General features: G+C 37.9%; 1 protein-coding gene across 10 annotated transcripts in view; it reads right to left on the bottom strand.

Annotated features, from left to right (window-relative positions):
* MAST4 (microtubule associated serine/threonine kinase family member 4) overlaps positions 1–20,420 on the bottom strand; it is a 296,749-nt gene that overhangs the window by 77,773 nt on the left and 198,556 nt on the right. Inside the window, exon 1 of one of the 10 annotated variants that reach the window (XM_040540222.1) lies at positions 3,476–3,760. The exons of the other annotated variants lie outside the window; for them this stretch is intronic. Coding sequence (XP_040396156.1) covers positions 3,476–3,552 — 77 coding nt within the window. The 5' untranslated portion in view covers positions 3,553–3,760. Of the gene's footprint in view, positions 1–3,475; positions 3,761–20,420 lie in introns of those variants that run through there. 10 annotated transcript variants of the gene reach the window in all.

Raw genomic sequence — 20,420 nt, 5'->3', positions numbered from 1 at the left:
CTCCTCTCCTCCCCCCCCCCCCCCAAAAAAAAAAGGTATAGAAAGAAGGATATACTGACAGAGATTATCACTTCCCATGCCTTTCATAGCTTTAATCATTTATAATGATTTCATTTCAATATCCTTAATTATTAATATTTACACTTGTAATGAAGATGAATTTGGACTGTAAGCTATTATGACAGTTCACCACCTTTCACGGTGTATGCCGAGCACAGCACTACCTTGCAATACAGCTTTTTAGTTTTGGTATCCGTGTAACACGTTTGTTTAGCTGGAAGTGAAGATTAAAAGGGGACACCTATTTTAAGGAAGACTGCAAGTAAATGCTGTATTTGCTAATGTAAGTGCAAACAGACTATAACAGCTATTGCTGCACCCAAACGCAAAGCCTGACCTTGCAGACACAAGACACATTAATAATGCAAGATCAGTTCTAGCATAGAGGCTGTGGGATAGGAAAGGTGATTGAAATGGTTCTGGTGTTAAAACAGCATAGCTGAAAACTACCTCAGGAGGAACATGTTGTCCCTAGCAAGACTCGGATGTAGCCACTTTGTATTTACAGCAAAGTTTAATTTAATTTATATTTCAGTTATATTTAACCTGTTTTAAAGCTACCTAACTATGGTACCATAGTTACTTTATATCTTCATCAACAGCAACACTGAAGAGTCAACAGGGCACACTACCCTGAGTTAGAAAAAATAAAAATTAAAACATTTAAAGTGAGGAATTCACTGCCTTTGTTTTGTGTTTTGTTTTTGCAGGGGAAAAAAAAAAAAAAAAAAGCTTTTGGCATTAAAAAGCACTTTGGTGAGTGCTTCCAACCTCTCCAGAATCCATGGAAGTTCTGCAGGGCACTAACTCAAAAGAATGCAGGTACAGAACAGCTGCGAGGAAGAGATGGTGCACGCTGGTACCTCACAGTGGCTTCCCTGCCAACAGGTACCTTTATGGTCATACTTGATGAAGCATCTCCTGATCTAGAGAGTCCAAGTAGCACGTGGCCCGGTAGCTTCATGCCTAGACCACTTTTTAAATGGCAGCAGATCAACAATGACTGCTCCTCTCTGAACACTGTGGAATTAGGGTTACATGAGCAAAATCCACAAATTCTACTCAGTGTGATCTGTTGTCCTGTTCTACCCCATAGCTAAGTGAGACTGTAGAGTAAGGAAGCAAAGATTTCCAATTTTGAGAGACATTTCTTAACTTAAAGACTGGAGTAGGTAAATTTTTGATGTGCTACCACTGAGAGAAATGTGCAAAACATCTGAAGGTGAGCAAAAAAAAACCCACAAAACACGAAGAATTTACATTTCATTCTTTTAGTAGTTTACAGTGTTCCATACTCATATCCATTTAGCATCACACAGCAAAATTTTCCAGTATATTTTTACCAGACTATGTCTGCACATTCACTTTCCCAAATCTGCTATGTGTGTATGCACGTATTCACATGTACACATACATATATTTATATACAGCAATACATTAGGTTATATATTAAAATGTTCTATATGTACACATATAGCCACGCACAGAGAAATAATGTTTATTATATATCCCACTCACTGCAAGGAATTATTCCGTATCAATCTTTAATGATCTGGAAAAATAGTCTTGGAATTTGCTGGAAAGTTTCACTGTATAATGGATGTATTCAGGTTTTTACTCTCTTGTATTTAAGCTTTAATCAACCTGAATGAGGCCAGTTTTAGTCTGTGTGCTGAGAAGAAAAGAGTGCTGTCAAAACCTAATGAACAGGACAAAACAGTGACGCATACATCTGCTAGCAGTCCTAGTTTAGCAGAGTATGCCCTGAATTTTTTTCAACACAGCTGTGAGTGTTTTAGCTTCGGCTATTGCCTGGGTGGACTTGGACAGTGAGCTCAGGGTCCTTTCCTGGTATTTACACATTTGTGTTCAGCAGCGATTTCCCTGCCATTACTACTGCCTACCGGTGCTCTCCCTATCACCAAGACTTTGATTTTCCTTGGTCTTTTCCTCATATTTCTAAAAGTAAAAAAAAAATAAAAAAATAAAAAAATAAAAAAATAAAAAATAAAATAAAAATAAATAAAATAAAATAAAATAAAATATCAGTGGAAATCAAACTTAAAATGCAACCAACTGGAAACATGATCATCCTCTGCACAGACTGTCTATAGAGTTCAAACGTGCATCAGTCAGCATCACTGGAAAAGCATCTGCCAAGACATCACAAAATTGCAAAAACATCTGCCAACTCTCTGCAGACCTGAGGAAGATCGTCACACACTGTCACAAAGACAGGCTTCTAACGCTGCAGACAGCCTCTCAATCTCCATTCCCACAGCACTTTACAAAACAAACATAGTTCATTAGGCCTTTGCCTAGTGATAGTTACATCTGTGTTCAATGTATTCAGCTCCAGTGACTGCTTATTTTTACTCCTAGCAATTTTGATCCATATTTTTTCCTCTTCGCAAATAAAAACCCAAAAACCATATTTAAAATCCAAATCTCTCCTAAAAACCTAAAATGGTGTATTTCTATCTGTTGTCACTTCCTAAGGACATACTCAGTTTAACTTACTACAGAGATAAATATTTAATTATGTAAAATGAAACAGAGTATTTAAGCTAATTACTAACTCTATATTTGTACAATATTCATAAAATACCTGCCTACAAGACATAAAATCTGATATATGCAAAGTGGGCAGAGAGTGGAGAATGGACAAAATCACTCAGGATCAGAAGCCAGACTGTGCAATTCTTCGTTATCTTCAAAATGCAGTTTGGGCAACCTTGTATCATACAAGCTATTGAGGACACATTGATGGAATCGTTTAAAACCCACTGCTTCTAGACCTTCTTTTTTTTAAATCTCATCTGCAAGTTAATAGCTGAAAAGTACGTTTGCCATCATACTGAGATATTCAACTAAACTCCTCAACACACAATTACTTCTCTTTTAAAACAGAAAGATAAATTGTAAGACAGGACAGGAATCAGAGCAAAAATAGACAGGGATGGCCTAACTCCCGACTATGATCACCATTACATAATTCAGGAGATGAAAAAAGCCAGAAACATCTAACTGAAAAAATAAAAAGGAGCTATATTGATAGGTTTATACTATTTAACTAGCAGTCCCTTAAAAAAAAACAACACAGCATAGATCACATCACACCTGTGAAGATCAAAGCATCAATAGTTTTGAGATGTTAACCACGTGAAGCAGTGCTTTGCCCTGCCAGACATCATTTGCATCAGACAGGAAATACCCAATTTACTGGAACGCAGGTCTGTCGCAGTCACAGCACAGACAGGGGTTTAAAACACAGGCCTCACCATGCTCTTGGCCAGCCCCAGCAGGTTCACGTTAATCCTAGATCTCTAGATTTAGCCACTCTCGATTCTGGATTTAGACTACAAGCTCTTGGTGCGTCTCCTGGGATAAGAGGATGTGGCCAGACACTTCTTACCATGTTGTGGTGGTCACCTTAAACCCAGGCTGGGGGCAGGATGTTTCTGATGCTGCCTCCTTGCTCGTCAACAGCATGGGAGAAATCAGGGGAGGTCAGCTGGGACTGCCATTCACTGCCACAGGCCCCTCCAGAGCGTCAGACTGGAGTGCTGTCTTCTACCCTACTGCAGTCAGCCCATGACAGATGATGCTTGCTGCTCGGTCAGTCCATCCAGAGTCTGGGAGCTGGGCTGGCGCACCATGGCTGCTGCTGCTCCCAACACGCACAGTCCAGACTCAGAGGATGGGACAGCTGGTGGATTTCCCCCTCACAGTTCCACCCCCAGCTCAAATAAAGATATTGGGCAAGACTTTTTCCACGATTTCATCAAATAGACTAGCATATCTACTCATAACTTTCGCCTAATTTGGCCTTTCAAAAAAAATGAAAAAGCCAAACAAACCACACCAAAGATGCAAAGATGAAGTGGGTCCTGTTCCAGACTTATTTCTTTTGAACAGCGTCCATCCAGGCTCAACCACAGCCAATTCCCCAGGCTGTTCCGGTACTGCAAGGGAGCCAAGCTCAAACCCAGAGCTTTCTGTAACTCTGGTTGAAACTGAGGCCAGCATAGCTCAGAATTAAGATAAAAAGTGGGAGTGCCTCCAAACTGCAGACAGAAGACCTGCTTATCCAGATACCTACAGCGATGAAACCCCGTCCCTGTTCTCCCCAGCTCTCTCATTCTGTTTTCCATTTAGACCCAGCACCTCTCGGCTTTCTCAGCTTCTTGCCTGCAGGTAGCCGTCCCCAACAGCAGCCCCTACGGGCACCGCTGTTCTTAACTCACTGTATTCCGTGGGACTGGTGGGTCACGGTGATGAGAAAGACCTCCTCATAATGTTAAAAAGCATTTCCCAAATGGCACAGAGTACTCTTACAGAGTGTTTCTTGTCATTGAAAAAGCATGCATGGTAGCAATACTTAATAAAGTCTCTAAGGGTTAAAGTCTGCCACTCTGAAACTGTCTCAAATTTACACGTAGAAATGGCCTAAAAACTTTAGTGCTTCAGTAGACAGCTAGAGTAGATGTCTGTATGGAAGTACCTCAGAAACAACTGATCCTCTTTCATTTGGGGGTAGGAAACAGAAAGGGGAAGACATGGTTTAGTCTGCTCTGCTTCCTGCTACAGAAGTTTCTATCTGTCAGAATAATTTATGTTGCTAACGCTGCTTTCACATAAAAAAGGATCAGAGGCTTATTAACCCAAAGAATACACATCATATCAAACTCAGTCTGCTCTGCACTCTACTCCAGAGACTGTCCCCAAGAGAAAAGCTCCTAGAAACCACACAATTTCACAATTTTCAGGACAGCTGTCTTTATTTTTTTTTTAATCATCTTATAGAAGTGCAATAAAATTAGTCAAATCTTAAAATTTGAGGGTAGGAAATTGCCAGTTGTGTGTCGTATAAAGACTTTGCATTGTTTCACTTTCAAACCCAGTAATTCTCTTCCATTTTAATCCCTAAAATAAAGTGTATTTATACCTGACTTCTTTCTCCTATAATTAAATATTAACATTTTTTACTCCAAAGAGTAATGAGTCCAGGCAGGACTGCTCCTCTCCATTTTTAAATTTGGTAGCTCTCATCCTATCAAAACTACGGAAGAGCATATGACGAATAAATGTTTTGTCTTTCAGCTTTCAGCAAATACTACCAAGCAGAAAAGACTCAACAACTGAATGGGTGAGAGAATGCCGGAGGGGGAAAAAAAAATAAAATTTAAAAAATCCCAGATCAAAACTACTAGGAATACAAGAGCGTGGAATTTTCTCACTCCTACTTGAGCAGGATACTAAAGAAGGTGGGAGACACTGTCATTGTATCAAGTGCTCTATTCTCTGACTGCAAAGCGTAATACTCCTCACTAACTGCTAAATAATTTTCTTTCCCATATTAGAAAATGGGATCTAAGACATTGAAACGTCACCAAAACTTCTGCAAGCTAAGTCTTTACTTTCCTATTTTAAAATTAGAATTCTATCTTGTACTAGGATACAATACTTTGATTATCACTAGCTCATTACTTATCTTTTTATTCCTGGGAGAATTCTGCCTTTTAAGGAGTCACAGTTCTTCTGAAATCAGTAGATTTAACTTTAGCTACTCCACACCAAAAAAGGTAAAGATTATAGCTCATCTGTAAACAATCACACCCAAAAAGCAAGCCAAATATGTGTATGCATATCTGTAATTTTAACCTTCTGGCAGAAGAAGGTCCAGAAGATGAGCGTGCAAGAGCAGAAAAATGAAAAGAATGCTGAATCATTTTTTTTTTTTTAAAATATGTTGTACTGCATGTCAGTACTTCAGTGGAACTTTTTCACAGCACAGTACAACCAGCATTAAATAGAAGTGAAGTAAAATACACTTTTATAGGAGAAAAAAAGGAAGAAATGTCATGCCATTGAAACACAACTCTGTAACAAAGTCTTAGAAAAAAAAAAAGAAAACCCCTTCCTTTGTGCTCTCTGACAAATATCCTGACCTCACTTTTCTTCTTGTATAAACAAGCTTACATGAATTACTTAACTATGGTTTGTTCCAAATTGTGTTATTCAGAGAAGGTTCCCTGTATTAGACCTACAAGACGGGTTTGTAATTTTCAATGCTAAATTCAGCAGCAGTTTCTGAGAGTTTGATGTGCCTGAACAATAACAAAACCAGACTTCCTTTTGCTGCAATATGGCGGGGAGTGGAAGGGGGGAAAGAGATCTTTCAACAGCGTTAGTATATTAATCTCCAGAAGACACATTCTCCCAGTAAAAAGGATAGCCCTGAGCACTCACATTAGTTAACCTCCTGAAAACCAGATTAGAGGGCACAGACCCACAGACTCAAAAACAATTGAACTGTGAAGTACAGTTGCCTACTGAGCATCTGCAAAAGAACGGAAATGAGCTTCAGGCTTTTTATGTCACTTTGACATTGTCTTATTCCTCTCTAGTTTTTTTTTTCTTTTTAAGATAGATTTGCACTCTTTCTTTAAAGGAATTACTGCAAGTAACAGGAAAATAGTCTTGTTCATTTTATAACTGAACTTCCTGAAAAGATCATAGAATCACAGAATATCCCCAAGTTGGAAGGGACCTACAAGGATCATTGAGTCCAACTCCTGGGTCACCAAAGAACCACAGAAAACTCAGACCATGTGTCTGGGAGCATTGTCCAAGCACCTCTTGAACTCCAGCAGGCTTAGTGCCATGACCACTGCCCTGGGGAGCCTGTCCCAGTGCCCGAGCACCCTCTGGGTGCAGAACCTTTCCCTAACACCCAGCCTGACCCTCCCCTGTCCCAGCTCCATGCCGTTCCCTCGGGCCCTGTCGCTGTCCCCAGAGAGCAGAGCTCAGCGCCTGCCCCTCTGCTCCTCTCGTGAGGGAGCTGCAGGCCGCCATGAGGCCTCCTCTCAGCCTGCTCTGCTCTGGGCTGAGCAGACCAAGGCACCTCAGATGCTCCTCATACGTCTTGTCCTCTAGAACTTTCACCACCTTTGTAGCCCTCCTTTAGACACTCTCTAACAGTTTTATGTCCTTCTTATACTGTGGCGCCCAAAACTGCACACAGTACTCGAGGTGTGGCCACACCAGCACAGTGCTGAGCAGGACAACCACTTTCTTGGTCTGGCTAGCAATGTCGTGCTTGGTTCCACACTTTCCATAAAACAAACAACAGACATTTTGTAATTAATATTATGTACTGTCTTCTGCTTGGACACAAGTATTCAACAGTGCTTAAGCAAACTGTTAATACACCGAAATTAAGAAAACAGGCGTTTTTTAAATCACTACTTAGAACAAAATACGGCTTTTTGAAAACCATGCCCTTTACTGGCTAGGAGCCCAAATATGAACATTTATCTATGAGGCACTCAACCTGAAAACTGTGGCTGTTCCCATGAGACCCCCAGGAGCACCATCAACGCCCCATTTGAGCGTGTGCAGACTGGCCGCAGTTCCAAAGCGCAGTCTGCAAACAAAAGGACTCCCCCCTGTCTTCACTGAGAGCAGTGTTCTCCTCTCCTTACACTATCAGCTGAGCAGAAATTTTGTAATTAAATCATAATTAAGCAACGAGAAGCATTATTTTCTCAGAAAAAAAAAAAAAAAACATCCTTTCATTGTGCCCATTCAGCTGCTGGTGTCTGTTCAGCCTGCCAAAGAGGACATCAAGTAATGCCAGCTACGGCGGCTTTCATGAAGAGGTTGTTTGTTCAGTAGGAACCGGTTGTCTGCAAACTCACGCTGAAATGTTAAGTGACCAAACAATCCATGTTCATAACTAAGACATCACTGTCCACATACGTGCAGCCGGCAACGTGGCACTGCCCATCAGTCACGTGGAGCTATAATGAATTGGAGTCTTTTTGCCACTGGTGTTTCCCAAACATAGTAAAATCTTTTTAATAGCAGAACAAGAAATAACTGATTTGTAGAACTGTACGTGTGGGCTTTCTTTTTTTCCAGATGAAAACTGAGATTATGTAAGCAATATAACTGTCAATTATGATTTTTTGTTTAACAAAGCTTTATGAGAAACCTGACAAAAAAATACTGAAATACCCTCTAGGATACTGGCAAACAGCTGACACTATTTACAAAACTACATCAATCACTTCTTTCATCCACAATTTTCTATTAGACATGCATGCACTATCTGTACTTAAGAGTCAGGTATGTGTCTGCTCTGGTGTAGGTACATGAACTTATTCCCCATTCTACTGATGTAGTTACAGGTCTTTTACTGGTTTAAGTTTTCTCAGATGGAAACCAGAACACACCAGGAAAATATACACTCTCTTTTTCAACTGTAATTATGGACCAGTGTAGCTCTGTCAGCATAACTAACCGGCCAGATATAACTCAAATAATTACCCTTGTATAAAAGCCCAGTGTATATACCAGGTCTGAGAGTGACTTCAGTTCAGGCAGCAGTACACCGACCTCAGGAAGGCAGTCTATTATACATGCAGATCACGGTGCTTTGCTGCAAAGTCACTGTGATGTAACCAGAAACATATGAATAATCTCCAATGAAGCAATTCAAACATCTCCAGGCATACTCATCAGCAGGGATGACAGCACTAGGCTTCTGACATGCAGCCACTCTTTTTTTTTTTTTTTTTGGTAACACTTAATCATCAAGCACCATACAAGCCAAGAAAGATCAGATGATTTACATTTTCACATTTGCTGCCACAGACCTGGCAATTAATATACATGCACATTTATACTATTAAAAATAGTATAGTGCAGTATTGAAAAAAGTTTCAATGGCATAAGTTTCAGGTGACTGCATTACTCAGTGATGTCAGAAACAAATTATCTAGGACATCCCAAATAAGTACTGATGAAAGTGTTCATGTTATGCCACCAAACGTTCCCTTCTCCCTGATATGGTAAGTCCTTTTAACGATCCAAGTATCCAAAACTCAAATAGACATATGATAATTAATACTATTTTAGAATCTTCTAAGAATTAATAGATTTTCTGGAGATCAGAACATAATAGTGCTGGGTTGCAATCTCTCAGACAGACTCTTTCTTCTTTTCTACAGTGGTATACTTCATGCTCTTTCCCACAACTGGCGACCTGGCAAAACACAATCTGAACTTTTCTGAACAATCTGAAGTTTCTCCACATGGTTATATTTGATGAAAATTTACTAAGTAAAACTAGAAAATAAGTCGCATTTTTTTTTTAGAAAAAAATGTTGCTTTTAAACAAAAGTTAGTTCAACACTACATTATCCAATCAGAGTTCTAATGAAATGAATCTCCAAGAATGAACATGGCCTAGAAAATCCATCCATATTCTGTCTTTACCAAGATTTCTTTCTGTGGGTAATCTCTTATAGAAACATGTAATTTTCAGGACCAAGTAAGTTTGGTTCCTTGTTAATATTTCTCCTGATTTCTTCAGTGGCTTGTAACATTCTATTTTCTCATGAAAAATCAAGAACAAAGAAAAAAGGCAAAATGGCTATTGAAAATTAACATTCATCCCCAGTATACTTTTCTGTACTGGACTTAAATCTATACAGTGATATAGTAAACCACAAGAATATAGAGAAAAGACTAAATCCATCTTAAACACAGAACAGAGTATACAGACAGTTTATGAGAAGGATTTTTGCATATACTTTGCCCTATAAAAATATCCATACCAGGAAAGGTGCATTTCACTACCAAAGTAATACACTAATTGTCCACAAATAGAAGTAGGTCACAGAGGATTCATGAAAGCAAATGCCAATGACTCAACATGTCAGAAAGAAGAAAAGGAAAAAAAGTGTGCAAGGTATGATTTATACCATGCAAATAGCTATGAGCTAATATCTGAAGAGGAACCATTTCACAATGAAGATTCGTTTAGTTCATCCTGATGTATCAGGAATGAAGTATCATGTAAGAGGTCTAGTAAAGTAACATCCAAATGCAGAGAGGAAAGAACAAGCAATGATAATTATAGTTAATATTTTAATTTTGAATACATTGGTTAACTTACCGACCACGACTCTGAAAGCCTTTCTACCTGACACAACAGCAACAATAGCTTTAGGTGTCAGATCTAGCAGCGCTGCAGGCAGCAGCAAGAATAACCTGAGGTGCTACAGGAAACACTATCTGTCACCACTACACTACATGGGATGGCATACATCTCTATTAAAACTTAACTGTTTAAATAACATCCATTCCAATACGAGCAGGACTGAAGGAAAATTAAAGAAGAAACCAAAGCAAGTGTGTTGTCAATTGTTGTAACTGTACAATGCAGTACTTATAGTTACTCCTAAACTTCTAGCTTCTGGATTCATACGATGACTTGAGAACTCCGAGTTTTTGGTGTTTCAAGGTATGGTTTGAGTTTGTTTGTTTTTGCCTTTTTTGTTGTTGTTGTTTGTTTTTTTCTTTTCTGGATTTTCTTGGAAATTTATGTGTCAGGCCCTATTTTGGCAACAGAAAGACTTAGTATGGACCCTAAACATCTGAAAACAGTCAAAAACTAACTTCAATCCACAAAGATTTCTGCATTAGAAAGCCATGTGTTAAAATCTGTACAAATCCAAATAAAAGTTAATGTTGGCTTGGACATGCGAAGAAACTGAATAGTGTGGTTCAATGTGTAGTCCTTTTCCTTCACGTGCCCATACCTACAAGAACTCTAGTATCACAAAGTTTAAAAAAAAATCTCAAAACTCTGTAATCCTGCAAGAACAGATGTGTCTGGATTTTTGATTTTTACTTCAGTTAAAGCTCTGGCTTGGAGTAATGTACTGGACAGCAGAGACATGACGGTGGAAAGAATAAAGCTGAGAAGGAATCTGTGTCAAAGATGAACAATGAGGAGAGCTGCAACTCTCTTACAAAATGCTGTTTTACAAAGTGTCCACTGTTTATAAACTGTTAATTACATACAAACACACAAGAGCTCAACTGTTATCTCAGAATGAACAACAGAGAAACGTTCTTACAAGAAAAATTAGAAAAATATCTCACATTTTTTGCTTCCATTGATCTTGTTTTGAATGAGAACTTGTGCTTATGACTAATGCTGGATTTAGAACTAAGAAACACTCAATTTGTCTTTAAAATAGTAAAGTGGCATCCTACAGCAAAAATGAATTTCCCCCTTTCCCTACATCTTCACTCAACCACATCACATTTTAGTCTTCAAACTCTGTTAAGACATATCACTATGTTAGCTAAAAACATGCCCACCCGCACATTTCTGTAAGCTTACTGCCATGACGTTGCAACGTCATCGTTACTATTCTGAGATTCACACCTGTATTTCCATCACATAAATCTTGCAGATTACCAGCCATCTTGAGCCGTATGAATGAAGAAAACTGCAAGTTGAATGTACAACTTAAAAATAATTTAAGTAGCTGTAACATACAACTATTCTGTCCCACTGAAATTTTGATTTGGCACCATTTCTGCATATTTCTTTTTGATACAATAAAGATACGTTCAAGTGGAACTACTAAATGTAGCAATCTGTGATCTTCTAACCTTTATAATAGTAAGGAAGAACATTCTGAGAGTTTAAACAGTAATCCTTCATTTCCTGGATTTTGCAAAATAGATGCCCCAAACCTCTAATTTGGTTCAGTGATTTAATCTGTCAAACATTTGACTTTCTACTAATACAAGCTCTTGCCCAACTTTACAGATCTTTACAAATCACCTCCAGCAGACGTTGAACTCAAAAGCCAAACCAAGGCATGTATATGAAAGACAAGAGAATGCCAGCAAAAGTCACTTCCACAAACATACTGAATATATACCCCACCTGGAGTGTTGTGTTCAGTTATGGGGACCCAGTACAAGAAGGACATGGATGTATTAGAACAAGTCCAGAGGAGGGCCATAAGGATGATCAGAGGGTTGGAGAACCTCTCCTATGAAGACAGGCTGAGGGAGTTGGGGCTGTTCAGCCTGGAGAAGAGAAGGCTCTGGGGAGACCTTACAGGGACCTTCCAGTACCTAAAGGGGACCTACAGGAAGGCTGGGGAGGGACTCTTTGTCAGGGAGTGGAGTGATAGGACAAGTGGAAATGGCTTTAAACTAAGAGAGGGGAGATTCAGAGGGTGGTGAGGCACTGCCACAGGCTGCCCAGAGAAGCTGTGGATGCCCCATCCCTGGAGGTGCTCAAGGCCAGGCTGGATGGGGCTTTGGGCAGCCTGGTCTGGTGGGAGATGTCCCCGCCCATGGCAGGGGGCTGGAACGGGGTGATCTCAAAGGTCCCTTCTAATCCAAATCATTCTACAGTTCTGTGATTCTATAATAAAAGAGGAGAGACATTCATTGTTATCTTCCGTGTTCAAATGACAGCTATAAAAATCACCATTACTCATATAAACAGATTCTGCCTTTGAAGACATAAATTAAATGATAAAGCATTCATGTAAATCAATTTTAACACAATCACATGCTTTTTAAATCAACTCCCTTTTACAAATGTATAACTTAACATTAAACCAGAATGATTTTTCAGTCCTTCAAAATCTCAAGAAAGTTTGTGCAGGTCATGGTAACACAGTTAGGAAGGGCTGGACAACTAATTTGATGTACATATGGGTGTGTGACCAATTAAAAAGTGACTGATTGTTTTCTCAACCTAGCTTGAACTGATTAAAGAGATCTGACTAGTTCTTACTAGGATGTATAATCTTTTACCTCACTGTAGCTAGCACAAATTTAGCTGATACAGGAAAGTAATGACAACTAAATTTCAAAAAGTTAGCAATAAATTAAAAACAAAAACCAACATACCAAGACATTCCTTGGTAAACCGGCATTCAATAATTCGTATTTTTTTCCTGAAACTTGGTGAAATTCAGTAATCCCTTGCTTCTAAAGCATTCAATTAGATGTCACATGACTGAGGGGACTGCTTACAAATTCATACAGATTCTTTATTTCCTGAAGTTCTTACAGAAAAATAGCATATTTTGTTCCCTTATTTTTCTTATTTTTTTTTCAGTAAATAAACAAGAATAACAGCTTCACACTTACTTAACAGAGGGAATCAGAGACACAGCAGGCACAGCAACATTTTGCAGAAATCTGCAAGGCTCCCAAGAAATTCTGTGGGACTGAAGCTGGACTGAAAATTACATTACTGATACTCGAAGGCTTGATATTACAGCTCAGTAGAGATCTAAAAACAAGTTAGTTTAATTGACTACTCAATATGCTGGATTAGCTATACCTTTAAAAGTTAATTTAGTTACTCTCTCCAAAGGACAAATTCTGGTCTTCCTATTCACTAATGTCTCACAGCATACTTTATCACTGTAGAAAAGTAGTAACATGTCATTCATCATTGGTAGAGATGAGAAAAATGCTGCAACATGATAGAAAACTACACGTCATATCCTTTACAAGTCTAGCTTTAATAGTCCAAATGCCTGTAGCCATATCACCTCGTGCTGTGATTTTGCCACATCTCAGGCTACGCAGCATTAGGCTAACTAGCTTGCTGCAGGAAATGATGATGATCTCTTCTGAGTCAGTGTTAAGCACACACCCCAGTATGGTGCTGCAGGGCACAGTGCTGTTTTTCAGATGAATCTGGGCTGCCAACCACGTGAGATCATTAGAGATCACGATCACCTTTTTTTTTTTTTTTTTTTTTTTTTTTTTTTTTTTTTTTTAGGGTAAGGGTAGTTAAGCACACACTTTTGAAAAAAAACATTCAATGTCCAGAAAGCCAGATCAGCTGAATGTGGTTTTTTCAGCCTGGCGTTGCTTCTCAAGATCTCAACAAGCTAACTGAAGAGGAGGTTTAATCATTTTGACAGCAAAAATATTAATGTTAAGCAAACCCCCGGTTTTTCTCAGCCAACGCTTGATTGGAAACCAACATACCTTGTGATGGAATCAAGCCTCTGAAAACTGCCAGACTAACAAAAATGGGCCTGTAACTATTATATACATACAACACGATCATTCAAGACAACTTATCACCGATGACAATGAAGTGCAATGAGGATGTTTTAAGATTAAACTGAAAAATTACATATTACTACACTTAACAAACCAAATTCTTATCACAGCATTAGCCAAGTATAAAAAGTAGGTAAGCTTCTGAGGAGGCTGTCAGGATAATTTATCAGTACTGCGTATGTGAAGACAAGCATAGAAATTCAATGATCTTGTTGAGGCAAACTGGTGGTGTGCAACCACAGTACAAACTGGAAGTCAAAATTTCTCATTCAAGAGAAATCATACCCTCACATACATATTTTCAATACAAGCAGTACATAGTATCATTTAATATTGTCATTTTATAAATTCAGTGTACTGGGACAAGGGAAGGAAAAAAATATCCAGTAAGCCTTAAGCAGAACTATTATCTTTCACTGTTAGAGGAAGGTGCTTTCCATCATATTTCAAAAACATCAAATCAATTAAGTATACATATACACTTGCTTGAAATCTTGGTAACCACCGTACTCAACAAGTACATTCACAATATTGTGTATTTTATTTTCCAATATTAAAATACAGCAAATATGTGAAAAAGTAATGTGTTTGTTTTTACACATCTCTTTTCTTCCTGAAACCAGAAAGTCACATGTACACAAATGTACAGCCACATGGTATTCCTCCCAATAAACACACGTCTATTTTTTTTAAAAAAAGACATCAGTAGATAGAATGATGCTTTTGTCTGAAAAAGTATTTGGGATAAGTGATAAATGCATTGATTTTGTGTGTTTTTTCTCTAGATTTTATGTAAAACTAAATTTTGACTTGATGTTCTTTGTTATTCAAAATTGTAAAACCATTTCAGACTGTGACCTTCCTTCTTTAGAATGCAATGGAGTCAATTTACAGAAATGAGGCAAAACTGGAGTGGTCCAGTTTTATTCCAAGATCTGTTCACAAATGAGAAGACAACACACCACCTCCTGCTACTCTCAAGAATAAAATCACTTACTGCAACGTGCAAAAGAACGTAATTGTGAGAAACATTACTCCTCTTTATACATGCAATACTACTCCAAGACCTCATTGTTCTAGACATCATACACAACAAATGACAGCCTCTGCTGGAAAAAGCTTACACAGTCTAAAAACTTAGGCATAACATGTAGATGAGACAAACATCTCCAACAGGTTAGAAAAGGGTGTGGATGAGGTAAGGTGACAGAAAAAGGGTGTGCTACAATTCCTGGCCATCAGGAAGAGTAATCACCTCACTACTCATCCGGCCCATTAGCCCATTACCTAATTTAAGGTTTCTATCTGCATCACAGCAGAAGTATGCCTTAAGAAGCAATGTACAGAAAGGACAAAACTGCCATTTCTCCCATCTTTGCTTTTGTTTGTAAAATGTTTTATGCTTTGTGAATACCACTGTAAAAGAATTAAAGAAACAAACAAACAAACAAAACCTTTAGTCCCCCCACAGTCGTAAAGCCAGGAGCAAATTACTTCCCGCATCAGTTTCCCTTGTTCTGCAAGATTTTTGAGGGAACAGTAGCCCTCACTTGGACATAGGACTCGTGGGAATCCACTATCTAATAAACGCCCGAGTCAGTAGATTAACTGGCATTGCTCTCATAAAAAGGTAAGTATTAAATACAAATGGTTTAAAAACAAAAAGTCTCATACCATTCACTTATCAGAAAAACAAAGCACCACATTCCTCCCAAATCATTATATGAAGAATTATATTTTAACTACTTGTACTTCTACAGTATTTGAAGTGGAAGTCCTATATTTGCCTTCATTTATCTTGAACGGTTGTGTTGATAGTACTTGCTGCCTTCAAGCACACGATGGCTATCATCTACTGATAAGCAAAGTCCCCCAGTCATGGTTTACAAGTGTTTTGTTCACACTGTTCCTTGGTATCTTTCAGAAAAGTGGTTTGGTAAACAAAGTCTCCACAGAAGAAAAATATTTTTGACCACACAAATATTTGTAAATATTTTTGAAATGTTTGTAAATGTGTATGAAAAACAGAATGAAAAAGGTACCTCCAACGCTCGTTTTTATTGTGTGGCACTACCTGCTTCCAAAGAGGCCACTGTATAATGCAACCCACTGAGCAAGAAGCTCAAGAAATTTAATCCCTCCTCTGACACTAACAATGTCCATAACTACAAAATGTTTTTTCGTATGAGCTTTTCCATAAAATAGGGTAATTACATTGGCTATCAATATCTTGTTATATGCACCTTTAGCATGCATATGTTAGAATACTTACTTTTACAGTAACACCTTCACGTAAAAAAGAAGAATGCTTAAAATGTAATCACCTAAAACTCTGCAGATACTTTAATATTTCATATGCACATATTACCTGTGCATTAAAACTATGTTCAGCAATATCTCATTTCATTTGTGTGCTGGACTTCTAGCATGCAATGAATATGACTACCACTTCTGAAGCTCTAGCTCCTGGATCCTGTTTTTCTGAGTGTTCATTTTCTCAAATTTGTCAATGATTAAGTAAACACATTACCTTGGCTGAGAAGACCAAATTACTAAATCTCTAGCACTATTATTCCATGTCATGTTTCCTGCAGAATGTCAGAGTAGGTGATCCTACTGGTTTCTTCTTGCCTTATAATTTATGAATCAGAAGAAGGAAACACATGATGGTTAAAAGGTATTAATTTATAGATAATGCTGAATGCTTAGGTCTGACCCACACAAACAATTTGCATATTTAATAAATTAATCTACTATATTCATACACTCTAGTATGTTTTGAATTTCCTTTAAAACATTTCCATACAGAAAAGGAAAACAAGAAAAGGAATTTTCTGTTCTAAGCTTTGGGGAACACATGTAAGAAAAAGGGTGAAGAAACTTCGTTTTTTGGTTTAGAAATTTTATTCCACCAATAGCGTTCACTCTTCAAAGACTTGCAAAAGATAATATTTTGACATTTGGCAAGACAGAATAGAACATCTGAGACACTCAGGAAGGAAAAAAAATGAGATTGAAGTATATTTCCCAACAGAACTCATGTTCTCTCATTAGTCATAGGTCACAGATGGAGAGCAGATGCCTCCAAACAGAACAGTTCAATCATCAAAACATGGCAGAAGGGCCAGGGGGAGAAGCCAAATCACCAAACTCCAGGTAAGGGAAAAGACAAAACAAAACAAAAAACAAACCTCGCTTACAAAGCACGTTACAAATTTTCTTTGTCCATCATGTGGGGGAAGCACAAGGAAGATGTTCTGGTAAGACTTGACTGTACAGTGAACTAACATAATCATCCTTTTGCGTGGGGTGTTTGCAGACAAGGTGAATAGAGCATATTGGACTTGTCTGACTGCCTTTGCTTCTACTGTTACAGCACTTATGGAAATTCCCTTGACATATCCATGCATAAGAAGCAGCTAGACAAGCCTAGACTCACTGAAAAAGGAAATCTGTAAAACAAATACACACATTCTATTTTTTTATCAGTTAACTGTGAGAGGGTTAACATTACTATCACAAAGGACGTTAGCTAATTATGAATTATCAGTGAACAACATTGTCAGATGAATGGGTTAACATTCACACATCTTTTTTCCAGTTTCCACAGAAGGAAATAAAAAAGCTGTGTGTTGATTTGCATTATGAAAGCTGTCCTGACAACAAATTCTGATAAACACCAAGACACTTGGTAGAAGCTTAAAACTCTGAATTATTCTCATCATCACTATCCCATTTCTGATGCACCAAGAACTGATTACGCTTATGCTTGAACTATGTTAAATCTGCAAACATATTTATTTACCTACTGAAACATTCTAATAGATAATTTTGCCCTCTCTCAGTCAGCACACACTGCAACCAGCAGGAAATACCCATGTCTGAAGGGATAACTTGGCTCTAGGATTTCTAGACTCACTGGCATTAAGCTATATATTGTTAAATTAAATGACACACATCTGTTGCAAATAATTCTGTCAATAGAAGAACTAGGGAAGCTCCACTTTCTATGGGTTTGTGTTTTGTCACAGCCCTCCTGCAAAAGTTTCAGCTCTCATGTCCGATTCACTCTCTGACAAACTCCCTTTTGGGTTGCTCGCTGTTGTTTCGCTACAGAGTGCAAGAGAACTTCTTGTGGCCGCTGCAGTGCCACCTGTGGGACACTTCCCCAGACTGTCACCACCTCTTGGCTGGAGGAAGGTCCTGCCTCTTGGTCAGACCCGGCCAACACGCACACAAACAAGTTCTCATGTTCCACTTGGGTTTAGTTGGGTTTTCAGGGCAGACAGGAGGGGTGCTGGACATTGAAATAAGTAGTTACAAAATTAGCTGTTCTTACAGCCATTTTTTTCCTCCCTACTTCTGATGTTTCCATATATTTTTGCGTAGGAATATCTTTCCAGAAAATTTCAGCAGCTCACCCAAGAAGTGATAATACCAGTTTCCCAAACAGAAACTTAAAAGCTTTAAGAACATAAATGTAAATTAGAAGCTGATTCATTATACTCATACTTTGATCAAAGGAAGGTCAGCTAGTTCAAAACACTGTCCCCATGTTCCCCCTAACAATTTTAGGATTTAAATCTGATGCATTAAAACATCATATTTAAATGTATTTCAGAAACAAAGTAAAGGCTTTTTGCAGGAACTCATCTCTGGCATACAGCTTTAACGTGTCGAATTTTATTATATAAACTCCTCTCTCCCAGATACACGTAAAAAGAGCAAAGGGTCCAACACTGCATCTTGTTCCAACGTGTGCAAATCTCTTTTGAGAAGTACAATTCTGCTCATGAGTCCATGCCAAATCCCATACAGAATGATGGGGGCCCAGCAGCCAGAAAGAGAAGACTGACTACACATTGTTCCCAAATGCAGTAAAGAAAGCAGCTGGAGAAAGAGAAAAGTTCATCCTCCACTACTGTTCCAGTTATAAGCATCTTGAGTGCTACTTAAAACAATCCCAGATAACAAGTACCAGCATTCAAACAAAACGACTTTTATCAGCGCTCTCAAGTTAAACTCCAGACAAAATTCATATTAATATAATTTCCTTGGAAATTAAAGGATTTTTAAAAATGGAATTCTCTCTCCATTTCTTAAGGGAAATAAATACAAGTAGATTTCACGATATTTCACAATGTAAATACTATGCTAGTTTCAATTAGTCATATTCAAATAAACAAATAAAAATATCAAATAAACCAACTACTTCTTCCAATGGTGGAATAGAGCCCAGAATCCTTCTTCAGTTTTAGGAGACAAGCCACATTTTCCAGAAGCAAGATCAGAAATGGCTGTACTTGGGTAATTTTCCAAAGCTATAGTACAAACGCACACTATAAACAGCATAAATCCCCTTGCAGATGAAATAGCTTCTTTCATGCCTCAATGTGTCTTTGAACAAAGCACAAGAGTAATTTTTTTCAGATTGTTGAACTGACCTTATAATGTTAATAATCAAGTTCTCAACAAGTATTATTTTAAAGCTACTGCCTGAATATTTATGTATACAAATGTCTGTGCACCCATGCGTGTGTATTTAGTCTGTCCGGATGTATACTTATATACAGATGCACATAAAAATAAACATAAGAATCCACTGATATTGCTAGCATTTCCTCTCCTATAAGTTCACAGTCATGCAACTCCCCTGAAAAATATGAATTCTGTCAGACAAATAAGTTTTCAGCCTGATGTATTCCCTTATTGACACACACAAGAAGTCAGATTGTTTTTTATAACCACCTTACTGCCATTAAGGCGTGTTTTTTAAACTCTGCATTGCAATAATATATTCAAGCACTAAGAGGTCTGAGGGTATAGATATTTTTAGTAAAAGTATTTCAACATGCAACTCTTGACATCAGTATTTGTTTCAGCAAATTAAGCAGCATTAGGAACAGTATTTCTTCAGTAACCGAATCAACACACTTGAATTTACATAGGACTACCTTGATCTACCTATCATTAATATAGATTTTTAAAAATGCTTACATGCAAACACACAAACTAGAGTAAAATATTTGTAAGACAATATTTGTATCCTTGATTTACATATGATTTATTTGGATGTTCATAATTATGTGTTTTAAACCAGCCTCATCAAGACAGACACAAAGTTCATGGATAAAGCAGCCATTTTCCTATCAGTAAGCAGTGCCTTGACATCTTCAACATTTTCATAAGATGATTAAAAAAATCAACTTGTGGGTAACCTTTTAACAATTTTTCATTAACGTATCATTTTAAACCTATATTACAGCCAAATGATAGGGATCAAAAGCAGGCAATTACATGTTAACATATCTCCATAATTACTACATATGCTGAAAAAAGAACGGGTGGGAGAAGGAAATTGCAGCAGTTTTTACTTTCTAATCACCAAACTGAACATGCCGGTATTTCATGGGAATAACAGATTCTACTTACAATAATAATTA

This window comes from Cygnus olor, chromosome Z (assembly GCF_009769625.2).
Source record: "Cygnus olor isolate bCygOlo1 chromosome Z, bCygOlo1.pri.v2, whole genome shotgun sequence".
In the NCBI taxonomy this organism is placed as follows: Eukaryota; Metazoa; Chordata; class Aves; order Anseriformes; family Anatidae; genus Cygnus; species Cygnus olor.
This window is presented reverse-complemented; position numbering and strand designations above follow the sequence as displayed.